At 42.0% G+C, this 12,448-nt stretch overlaps 1 protein-coding gene across 1 annotated transcript in view; it reads right to left on the bottom strand.

Moving 5' to 3' along the window:
• LOC111142409 (meprin A subunit beta) overlaps nt 1–12,448 on the bottom strand; it is a 32,921-nt gene that overhangs the window by 11,655 nt on the left and 8,818 nt on the right. The window contains exons 7-14 of the mRNA XM_022495478.1: nt 12,045–12,223; nt 11,219–11,437; nt 10,458–10,610; nt 8,917–9,132; nt 5,827–6,270; nt 4,151–4,330; nt 2,807–2,942; nt 2,012–2,216 (exon numbers count right to left, since the gene is read on the bottom strand). Of these exons, the coding sequence (XP_022351186.1) occupies nt 2,012–2,216; nt 2,807–2,942; nt 4,151–4,330; nt 5,827–6,270; nt 8,917–9,132; nt 10,458–10,610; nt 11,219–11,437; nt 12,045–12,223 (1,732 nt within the window). The remainder of the gene's footprint in view (nt 1–2,011; nt 2,217–2,806; nt 2,943–4,150; nt 4,331–5,826; nt 6,271–8,916; nt 9,133–10,457; nt 10,611–11,218; nt 11,438–12,044; nt 12,224–12,448) is intronic.

Genomic DNA, 12,448 nt, shown 5'->3' with positions numbered 1-12,448 from the left:
GGCTCCCTGATGAGCAAGGAGCCCGATGTGGGACTCGATCCCAGGACGCTGGGATCATGACCCGAGCCGAAGGCAGCCGCTTAACCAACTGAGCCTCCCAGGCGTCCCAATTCTTCTCTTTCTTGATTTAACTTCCTTCTTTCTCTCTCTTCTCTTTATCATTTTCTTTAACTCCTTCCAATATTGGCTTCATAAGTCAGCCCTTTTAATAGTGCGTATGTTTTCCAATTTCCAGAAGAATAACCTGGCAGTCCTGTCTATTCACTAATGTGTCCTCTCTTCCCTAACCACTACTCCAACCCTCAAGTGCACCCCTCTTGGCCCAGGGCACTGTGCTTGCAGGTATGACTTTTATCAGGTTGTCCTACCAGATCATTGGCCAGTCTGTCCTTTTTACTTTGAGTCATAAAGTAAACCAGAAATACTTGTTTGTTTGAAACAAACACAACAAAACACCTACATACATTTTAAGTACTTTTCTAATAAGCTTGAGAAGTAACTGAGCCGTGCTTTGTGATTAGCTGTAAATACTTCCTGTTGTTGAAGAAATGCAACAGCAGTGTATGCAAATAAAACTATTTGCTTTATGCTCGTTATCATTGTCCATCTTCTGACTAACTTCATAAACAAATTTAGTGCCTCAATACCAGTTTGTCCACTTCAAAAAATTAGAATTGTAAAATATAGTATGACTTGAATTGCCATTTTTCTTCAGAAAATAAGTACTTGATTTAGTTAATTGCAGTATTTCTAGTTTCCGAGATACCCTCATTGGGCACATTTTTTCTTTAGTTTTGCGAGTCGTTTTCAGAAACTCTAAATTTTGAAAGAAATAGACCTGGAAGAATTTTATAGCTTCACTTTTAAACAATGTTCAGATTTGACGCCATTTTCCTTGGGCTCTTTCGTGTGTGAGACGAGGAGTCTGTGTGCTCTACTCCTGCATATGTAGTGGGTGCTGGGGTTCACTGCTTAGTCCTGCCCTTCAAAATAAAGGCTTTCTTGCTGGACATGCCCTTGCCATGAGGGCCCTTCCCTCACCCAATTGTCCACTCCCTCCCAGGGGGCAACTGCAATCCAATGGCTATGATGCTGGGAGTACATTGGCTTTGTCTAAATTCCGGAGAGTATCCCAGCTCTGTGCAATGCCATCCCCATGTTCCGTGTACCCTCACTCTCTGCCCTGTCTATCTTCCTGTATTCCGTTACTCTGTGCTCCCAGGAGCACTCTCTCTGGGGAACCAGTCTCAAACAAGGTAGTTTCAAGAATCTATTGCCATTTTAGAGACCTTCTGAGACAAGACTTTAAACTCTCTACTTGAAAATCTTGCCTTAGAGTTAGTTACTGCACATGGAGCCGGATGGATTGTTACCTTTGTTAATGGAAAAGCCTCAAACAGCTCGGCACCCCCTTCCTACAATCCTGAGCTGAACCACCCCCAAAAGACCTTTAGAGCAAAAACTCTTATAGTTCACCTGTCCCCTCTATCAGGAAGGTTGGGGTTAGAGGCAAAATCACTTTTGCCCTTCAGAAGGGTCACAGACCCTCATCCTCAAAAAAGTCTACAACCATACACAATTTTGGATATAATTCCAGGAGGATATGAACTCCTTCCCAAAATCCCTCATGGACTCCAATTTAAGAACTATTGACCTGGGCGCCTCAGTGGTTAAAGCCTCTGCCTTCGTCTCAGGTCACCATCTCAGGGTCCTGGGATCGAGCACCACATCAGGCTCTCTGCTCGGCGGGGAGACTGCTTCCCCCTCTCTTTCTCTGCCTGCCTCTCTGCCTACTTGTGATCTCTGTCAGATAAATAAACAAATAAAATCTTAAAAACAAAAAAAAAAACTGTTGACCTTACATGAAGGTAACAGGAACTCATGGTTTCAAAGCTGTTATCCAGCATAGAAAATAAAGAGGTTCTTTTTTAAGCATATAAGAAAGTCCTAATTCCTCTTCATATGATTTCATCGATAGGATTTGAATCGCCAAATATGAGACTCGACTTACATTTTCCAGAGATAAATCTGCCGTATTTGAACGTGTCCTTTTTTGATATTTCTTCCTGATGCAATAGACAGTGACAAGAGTGACTATCAGCATCAGGGCAAACATAGCAGCAGTGGAAGACGCAGCAATGACAATGGTGTCCTGGGTGGAGCCTCTTTTCTCACACCTCTTCCCCATGTACCACCAGTCTTCCCCTGACAGACACCTGCACATTGGAATGTGACCAGAGTTATGAGTTGATATTTCAGTCAACATTCAGGTCACTGATATATGGAACTCAACCAGATGGGAATGGTTATACCAGCTCCAGGAGACCAAGCAAGGCCAGTGGAAAAGAAATGGGATTACTGCTCAAAACAGTGGCCCTAAGGTGGGAAGGAAGGTGATGTAGATAATGGAGAAAATTAAGTTCTAATGTGTCAATCTCTCCACATCCCCCCTGTACCCTTTGGCCAAGCTCATCCCAGAATGACAGAGGACTATCTCCATCTAGAAAACAAGGACAGTCCCACTTCACCACACCAGACTGTTGTGAAGACTTCATAAGACATATATCTCATGAGGACTTTTTCAAGCAATTACAACATAATGTACTATTTCTTCATAAATAATTTTACCATTCTTCTGGCTACCCAAAGTCCCAAATGGAGAGCAAAAAATAAATATCCCATGAACGGCTTTGAGATGAGAACCAATGGACCATTCATGTACGTGATCAGTGTTTGACACTACACTATGGAAAGAATAAAATTTCTAACAAGAGAACGGGGAGATCTCATCCAAGTGACCCCTTACCTGCACTCGGCTTTCCCATTCTGGACAATGCAGATGCCATCGTTCTCGCATTTGAAGTTCATGCAAAGGTCATTGATGACAGAGGTCGGGCTTGGCGGGCTTGGCTGAACTTGTGTAGAATTAAGGTGGGAAATGTCTAAGGAGGGCAGAGGGAGTGTATGGATGGAAATCAGTTTGACTTTAGCATTTGGTCTTTAAGTTTCAAAATAGATGCTTAGATTTCACAGGCAGTAAGATAATAAGTCAAAATCTAAATGCAAATGGAAGCTGGGCCAGCCCATGGGGCTGTCACCTGAACTCCACGCTTGCCTGGGCCTAGGCTTGCCTGAGCTACAGGGGGTCCAACTCCTTAAAACCCACCCTCGAGGGACAGCAGTGCAAGGCAGTTGATGGATTTGCCCAAGGTCACAGGTCTCTTGCTGGAGGGAGCAGGCCGGGGGATATTCGACACAAGCTACCAGGTCCCCCCAAACAACCAGGGCTCTATTCTTTGCAGTGCATCTGCTGCTTCTCCTCCAAACAGGGTTGAACTGAACTGATGAACATGGGACTTCTTCCCTGGTACAGAAGATGATCTTTCCCTCGACACAGTTATTCTTGAATAACTTTTTCCAAGAAGTATCGTCTAGATTTCCTCTAATTGACATTGACATAAAAATTTCAAGAGTTTTAATTGCACCACCTTTCATCACAAACAAGATGCTGATTTACTGAGATGGAAGTGGGTCTTTCATAATAAATGAGTTATAATGGTGCCACATAAAACATGGAAACTACCAGTATTCCTGGAAAATGTATTTATTAGCTGCCATGGGTAAGAAATTTTAAAAGGCAATAGATTAATACTACTGCTGACAAAATATATGTGTGTGTGCTTATATAGGACACATAAAAATATACATGCATGCTTGTGTGCTCACATGTGCTCACATGCTTGTGTGCCCACATATACATATATGTGTATATATATGTATATGTATTCAAAAAACACAATAAAGACAATTCATTTCCGGTTAATTTCATGTTCTTGTCTGATTTTCCTACTTCTGGAACCCCAGAGTGTAATTTTATGGTACGATAGCTATACTTTCACTTGTTTCTAGAGATTTCTGGCGTAAATTTTCTATGGCTCCATGTGGTGGTAATTAAGTTATTTATCCTGGAATGGTCACTGTTTTCATTTACGTTATTTTCATATTGTTCTTGATTCATACCAAAAAAAAAAAAAAATCCCGCTAATGCCCGTTTGCCCCATACCTACAAGTGGAACCCAGAAGAACACAGTAAATAATGGCCGCGACAACAACAAAAATAACTTATATACAACTATTTTTACTGATATACCTTCCACTGTCAGTAGGATATAAACATCATCTCCTTTTATAAAATCTCTACTTTTCAGCCTCTTGTGGGTTATAAAGGCGCCGGTTCCATAGCCTTGACCTCTTCTAAACTGAGTTCCATTAGGAAAAAAAGCCACCGCTCCCACTTTGGAAGGCCGGTCCCAAAAATAGTTCCCATCATCTGAAAAGGCAATTTGTATTCATGGATTGTGTTTAGCTTCATCATAGCTTTGGGTGCTGGGAAAGAACAGGCAATGTGAACCACAATTAGGATAGAGCTCAAAATAATTAAATGATGCTATTGACCTGTGATGTATTCCCTGGCAAGTCACTGAAGCTTGTCCATTTATACTGTCCTCACGAAAATGAGATTGCCTGGCAGGGGAGACCACATTCTGGAATTTGTGTGGAGACATACCAAACGTTTCCTAGGTAGGCTATCACACCCATACTCACTGGCCGGTGTAGAAACTCCCCTGCCCATTAAAATCATTCCTTAGTGACCTTGAGTCATACACAGTCCTTTTAACTAAGTTAAATCAATAGGTTTCTGAGACTTTTTTTTTTTTTAAAGTAATCTCTACAACATGGGGATCGAACTTACGACCACAAGATCAAGAGTCACGTGCCCTATCGACTGAGCCAGCCAGGTGCCTGAGAGAGTTTTTTTAATACTAACATAAAACAGTTCATCTCATTAGCTGAATTATTCACCTACCAGAGCAAAGCCCTTCAGGAAAAGAAGACAGAAGCACTGCTTCTGGGGAAAGGTGATGACCCACCCAACTTTGAGCCATTTTCAATGTCATTCAGGGAAATATGTTTGGGGGAAAAAAGTGAAGAAATTCTGAGCATCAAGTCCCTACAATCCTGTTTGTGAATATTTTTTTTTACAATCAGATTAGTGGTTTCTCTTTTCCTGTGTCATTCAGGTCCATTTTTTTCATATATAGAATTCAAATTTGGCAATAATATTCACCTTGCCATAATTTCATTTTCTATTAGGTTCCCAGAGGACAAAGGATTGCTAAAATTAGAAATGTGATCATTTTGCGGGGAGGAGCTGTTCGTTTTTGAGACTGGGAAGATAGGGAATGATGTCACCATTGGCAAGTCCTCCTGAACTTTTTAATAAGAAGTTACAATCTCTTCTCAGAACCTTCCCAACACTCCAGAGCACCTACTCAACATCTTCCTTCTCATCAGGAACCATCCCCTTCTATAAGAGCTGAATTGTGCTTGACAGCCCTGGTGGCAAGGGGGTGGTTATTATTACTGCCTCAGTGTTATGGCTGAGGACACTAGGGCTTCAAAAGACTATTTGCTCTGTATCGCATAGCTAATGAGAAGCAAATCTTGGATTTGAACCCAGGCATGCCAGACTCTAAAACCAACACTCCTTGAACAACTGTGAATTCACGTATGGTCTAGTGCCAGGAATAATGTCAGTGTCTTCTCTAATTTTCAGAGACATTCTCAACTCACATTCCTGACAGTGTCCTGCCTAGGGGACTCTGCTCACAATTGCTGAAGCCCTTCTCCTCAATATCTTCTGTTCCTAAAATTTGGGGTTCAATACTCCCTACGTACCTGACCATGCAGTCTCTCATTCCCAAATCATCTGTCCCTCCTAGAGCAGTGATCATGTATTAGCAATAAAGAAAACGAGTCACAAACCGGTGGTCATAGATGGGTCTGTAGTTACACTCCGCTGATTGGACATACGCTGCCGAATGTCAGGATTTTGATCCAAGAGTGTCATCGTGGCTTGTTGCCAAGGACACGGCCATTGTAATTGATCATCATTGGCTCCAGAAATCAAGTGAAAATACATTCCTGCATTAGTTGAGTGGTTTAGATTCAAGTGAATCTGAAAGGCATAACCTTTAGAAGAATAAAATGGAGGGCTATAGAGAGTTCCACTTGAGCTGCCAATAAACTGTGTGAAATTCTTTATATGCCAGATATGATGAGGGCACCGTGTTTCCGAAAGATTGATGTCATCAAGAGACAAGCCACCCAATGATGCACCAGTGCCTCTGACCCCTCCAAACACCACTCTGAATTTGTTGGTCACTTTCAGTGTTACATGGTAAAGTTGCCAGCTCCCGATGGGTATCTCTGTAAAAGAGACATTATTATTTCAAAGCAAAGGACTGAGAATCCAGTGCAAATCAACATTAGGCTTTTTAACCTTCATAGGACAAATGATCATCCTTGAGCTATTGACGCCTATAGTGTGGAGTGTGATCTGCTCTCCTCTCCAGCTCAGGCCCATTCCCTTCCAGGGAGTTCTGTGCTAAGAAGCTGCTCTCTGGAATATCTGGATGCTTACCTATTTGTTTCTCAGAGAGGTCACCCTTTCCCAGCAACAGGTGACCAAACAACCACATCTAACTTAGGAATATTCCATGCCCTATAAATGAGTTACCCCCCATTCCATGTTAGCTAAAGCCAGTATCTGTGCTTATACCCAGGATTCCTATGAGACTCAGCCAAACCCTCATTTGTAGTTGAATTGAAATACTTCCTTCACATGCAAAATTTTCAGTCAACATTTTGGTAGTATTAAACAGGAATCCACCAAACCCCAGAAGGCCCACATTTACCATTTACTCCTTAGATCATTTACTAGTGACTCAATATTATAAATATATTATCTAATACTTGATACCATCATCTTTCTTCCCATCCTACACTTGCCCCTTCACCATCATCCCCTCCCCTAGCTAGCAGCCCAGGCTATGCTATCTTGTCTTACTTTCTTCTATCACATACCCAAATAAGAAGCAATATATTAAAAAAAAAAAAAAAAAAGTTCAGAATCCCCCAGGTAGAGAACAGGAATTCATGTCGAGCTAGTAGTTAGCACAATGACTTAAAACTTAAATATATCGGCACTTAACGTGAAACACAATTATGTGAGAATAAATTAGAAATATCCAAATTACAGAAAATACTAGTATCAGTGGTTAGACTCTAGACTGAACAAAACTCTTTCATGAAAGCTTCCGCTTCATTATGGTCAGCACTCTCCATTTAAAATCTGGACTCCTGGGGCACCTGGGTGGCTCAGTGGGTTAAAGCCTCTGCTTTCAGCTCGGGTCATGATCCCAGGGTCCTGGGATCGAGCCCCGTGTCGGGCTCTCTGCTCGGCAGGGACCCTGCTTCTGCCCCTCTCTCTCTGCCTGCTTCTCTGCCTACTTGTGATCTCTGTCTGTCAAATAAATAAAATCTTAAAACAAATAAATAAAATAAAATAAAATCTGGACTCCTAAGGAAGCTTCTGAAGTACCTTTTGTGCTACTGTTTATGGGAGGAAAATGGTATGACATATAGCATAATGTAGATCGATTTTATAATAGGTTTTCATAATTGGTTCAAACCAAGTGGTTGATATGCAGAGCAGACAGTAACAGGCAGCAGGGAAATTTCTTAACCACCTGCTTTCATAGCTGGTCAGTGTGACCCACCTCTTGGACACAAGATTGGAATGGAGTGTTGCCCTCCCTCCACTCAGGAATTGCTCCAGAAGTTGCACTTAACCCAAATCGTAACAATTATAATTCTACACTGGGATTTTTTTTTTAAGCTAGATATTAGAGGAAGAGTCCTTTTTCCAGTTTGATGGCACATTTGATAATATGTAAGCTGGGAAGTGAAATATCCAAAGCCCCATTTCTGAGGACAAAACCCATCTGAGATAACAAGAGAGGTCCCTGACCATGTTCAGGGATAGGTCCAGCCCTGTCTGAGGCCAGTTCCTCCTTCGTCCATGCCACAGTCTCTTTACATTGAACCAGTAACTTCCCATTTTGCCTAAACTAGTTTTCCTTATGTTTATTTATTTTTTTTATTAACATATAATGCATTATTTGGGTACAGGTCTGTGATTCATCAGTCTTAGACAATTCACAGCACTCACCATAGCACATACCCTCCTCAATGTCCATCACCCAGCCACTCCTCTACCCTCCCACGCCCCAGCAACCCTGTTTGTTTCCTGAGATTAAGAGTCTCTTATGGTTTGTCTCCCCCCGCCAGCCCTATCTTGTTTCATTTCCTCCCCTTTCCCCCCATGAATATCCTCCCTGCCTCTCAAATTCCTCATATCAGATTTCTCTGAAATCATATAATTGTCTTTCTCTGACTGACTTATTTCGCTCAGTATAACACCCTCTAGTTCCATCCATGTCATTGTAAATGGCAAGATTTTGGTTTTTGATGGCTGCATAGTATTCCATTGTAGATATATACACCACATCTTCTTTATCCATTCATCTGTTGATGGACATCTAGGTTCTTTCCATAGTTTGGCTATTGTGGACATTGCTGCTATAAACATTTGGGGCACGTGCCCCTTTGGATCACTTACATTTGTATCTTTAGGGTAAATACCCAGTAATGAGATTGGGGGGTCATAGGGTAGCTCTATTTTCAACTTTTTGAGGGAACTCCATGCCTTATTTTTTTTTAAGATTTTTTTTTAATTTATTTGAGAGAGAGCAAGTGGAGGAGGGCTAGAGAGAGAATCTCAGCAGACTCCCCACTGCGTGTGGAGCCTAATGTGGGGCTTGATTCCATGACCCATAAGACCACAACCTGAGCCAAAAACCAAGAGCCAGATCCTCACCTGACTTGCACCACCCAGGCACCCTCCCTCATATTTTTATTACTCGCCAAGAACTGACCTCCTCAGGGCCACAGACTGAAAGGGTTAAGATGACCTCACTCTGAACCAAGACAATAAGAACGTTGACGTTGTACCTTTTATTTCTTTCACAAGCGTCAAAGTACCAGTCACATGGTCGGCAGAATACTCCCTGGTGTAGATATTCAGCTGGTCATTTTCACTTCCGCTGTTGTATAAATAAAACTGCAAGCACTGATATCCTCTTTTAGGGTAGAATATTCGACTTTCCAGCATAGCTGTGGCCCCCACGCTTACAGAGCTACTGTTGAAATGCATGAAGAAACCAGAACCTGTTCAGAAAACAAAAGCAGAATTGACAAAGCAGATAGGAGATACAGGCACGCGTGTCTTGCAGGCTCATGAGTTCTACTTAGTACCCACTGTGTGCAGAGCACTGTGCTGGGCATTTAAATACAGGTCCATGAGTAGGCAGTTTATAAAAGAGAACTTAGTCCATGTTTTCCTTCCTATAGCTTTTAAAATCAGAAAAAAGCATCACCTTCTTGGTCTTGTCTCTCTCTGTCTCTCTCTCTCATCTTCTCCCTCCCTCCTCTCCTTCCTCCTTCCTTCTGGCCTATGGAGGACCACTACCCACTATCCAAATTTGCATTTATAACAAAAGGGTATTTTTATTGACATGCATTTGACACAGAGTATTGTGTAGATCTAACATGTACAACATGCTAATTCGATACATTTATATACTGTAATATGATTGTCGCAGTAGCAATAATTAGTAACTTCTCAACATGTCACATAATTGTCATTTCTTTTTTTTTGTGGTTGGAATAATTAAGTTCTAGTCTCTCAATAAGTTTAGTGATTAGAATACAGTATTGCTGTTTATATTCCCTGCACGGTGCGTTAGATCTCCAGGGCTTTCCTACTACTCATTGTAAGTCTGTACCCTTAACATCTGCCCTCCAGCACCCCCAACCCCTCCAAAAAAGGAAAATAAAAGGAAAAGCACTCATTACTGTTAGTGACCCCAACCACTGCCTAGACCAGCTGAGCGCTCATGCAATGACCCTGAATTCTAAAGTCTAGTCTTACATCTTTGTTGCCAGGAATGAGCAAATAAATAAAAATGAACTACTTGTAGCCAAATAAATGACTGTTTAATTTAAAACAAAATTATGATGGAAAAGTATACTCATCTGAATAAAATCAAATTATACTTTGTCTCTTCATTTTCAGGATTTTTATAATAGGAGCATGTAATCACAACCAGCTGAAATTCTGAAACTGAATAATTCACAGCCCTGTGCTATTCACTGGGAAGTCTCGTGTATCTCGTGAGCTTTGAGAAAACAACCGGGCTATGTTGGAGATAAGAGCCCTTCCAGGAGGTACAGTCCCTTTCTGCTGTGGGCACAGACAGAGAGAGGCCTCACAGAGCCCAGCTCTGACTCACCAGAAGAAGAGAAAAGTCAGGAGGAAAGGCAAAGAAATGAACCATGTCCTTATAGGCACTGGACTCTTTCCTTAGTAGCAACCGAATGGGTTATCATTAACAATTCTGGTAGAAATCGGAGATAAAATCCCAGTCTTTCATAGCAAAGGAAAATGCTGGGCCCGCCAAATGTAAAATCCAGAAGTATCTCCCTCATGTTACCTTTGCACTGGCCCATGCTGGAGTGATCGCTCTCTGGCCCCCTGGGAACCTGGGACACCCATTGCCAGTCAGCATTATCGTCGGAACTTTGAATCATACCACACACATTTTCCAGTTCAAAATTGCATGAGTCCATAAAGCTCAGGGAAGTGGCTACAGAAGCAAAACAACAATTATTGACACTCCTCCAACATGATAATCCAAGTGATAAAAATGGAGTTTGGACAGAAGTCCTGGGAATGCCAAGATGGCATTAAATACCAGGATGAGACTTCACTCATTCTGGGGGTTGAAGACCTCTTGATAGCTCCAAAACCAAGGAACTGATCAACGCTGTTTATCTGGATACTGTCTGCCCCAAGACATTTTTCTTTAACTATCTAATGTATGGGAACCTCAGTCTACATTCCTCTAATTATCCAGATTATTCAACTGCAGCACGGATTATTTGATCCCGTCTGTATGACGTCTCCTCTTTAAAAAATTGACACGTTACTATAGGACCCAATTTCTGTTTGGATCTGAAGGCCAGAACTTCTGAGAAGAAAAATGAGGCTTCCAAGGTGTGAATTTGGGATTTAGGTGACTTGGTTTTTTTTTCTTTTTTAAATATCAAATATCAAACTTCAACTATAAACCATCAAAAAACTATCAAACCATCATTTCAGAAAAGCCAGCGATGCTTCGCAAAATGGTGCAGCGCGTAATCTTCCCTACATGCAGAGAAACACGGAAGGCATTTCAAAGAACCTGCCACATACTGCAGTTATAAAGCCGATTCAACTTCAAGAGATCAGAGTCACTGAAATCCATTCGTTGGCCGATCACATCCATGAAGTCTGAGATCCTTGTGACAATTGTTGGTTCTGTTCCATTTTGGAAAGCAGTCTTGCTGTAGTGCATTACCGAGGTATAATCATAGGGAACATTCAAGGAGTCTGATACTTGGTCATCGTAGGTGTTAAAATTGTGCTCTTTGCCTAAATGATAAAATTGAAAAGATCTTTAATTACTTGACGCCCACAACATTTAGCTTACCTTCTTCTAAGTTTCCGTTACTGCCCAACGTTGGACGTTACCATTTAGCATAAGACTCGAAGAACTGCTAATAGAAAGGTAGATTCTCAAAGGTGGGGCGGAGACAGAATCAGTGGCAGGTGCTGACGGGAGGATGGGGGCACCCGACGTAGATGGAGATGGAGGTTAGAGGACTTTGAGAGGTGTGGTGGGGAGGCACCTGGGAATGATAGCCCAGACAGGAGTCATCAGAAGGAACTGACATAGTCAGCAATTTCCTGATTACTGGAACATGTGTGCAAGTAATACGGTACGCAAGTATCTGTATTGTATTTATATCATCTAGAGAAGATACCTAGCTGCTTAGCATCACACTAATGGGCAATGGATTGCAACTTGAAATGGGATGACTTCGTGGAAATAGTGAGGTAGATCTGATCTCCAAAGCTTACAGAAGTAAAACATCAAGACATCAGTTTTTCCATTATTAACAGCTGGCAGGAGACGGCACATGCTTGGAAATTCAGTTTTTAATAGAAAAAAAAAAGTAAGAAAACAAAGGAAATGTACCTGACTGAATTCTGTCCCACATTATCCTGACATAGTCATCCCGGTCAGAACGAGACTGCTCGTGCCAGAATCCCAGCGCGTGGAGGAACTCGTGTTGGACTGTGGCGATTCTGTCACAGTTGGCCCCGATGGAGAGTTGTTGCTTCCCCATGTGCCTGTTTCCCACTGAAGACCAGCAGCTTACAGGAGAGTTCACAGGGCAGGGAAAAAGGGTGTTCTCATGATGTCTCAGGCCAGAATCCCCAGTACCCAGGGCACTCAGTTACCCACCTAGATCCTCCACTCATATATCAGGGCACTGCATTTCTCTCCTAACCCTGCCGATCTATGAGAAACTTTACAGACCAGATGACGTTCGGAGATCTGGCTCTGACACTATTACAGAGGAGCAAGTCATCCCCCAA

Source organism: Enhydra lutris, unplaced genomic scaffold (assembly GCF_002288905.1).
Source record: "Enhydra lutris kenyoni isolate GAN:26980312 unplaced genomic scaffold, ASM228890v2 scaffoldscaffold8, whole genome shotgun sequence".
NCBI lineage: Eukaryota > Metazoa > Chordata > Mammalia > Carnivora > Mustelidae > Enhydra > Enhydra lutris.
This window is presented reverse-complemented; position numbering and strand designations above follow the sequence as displayed.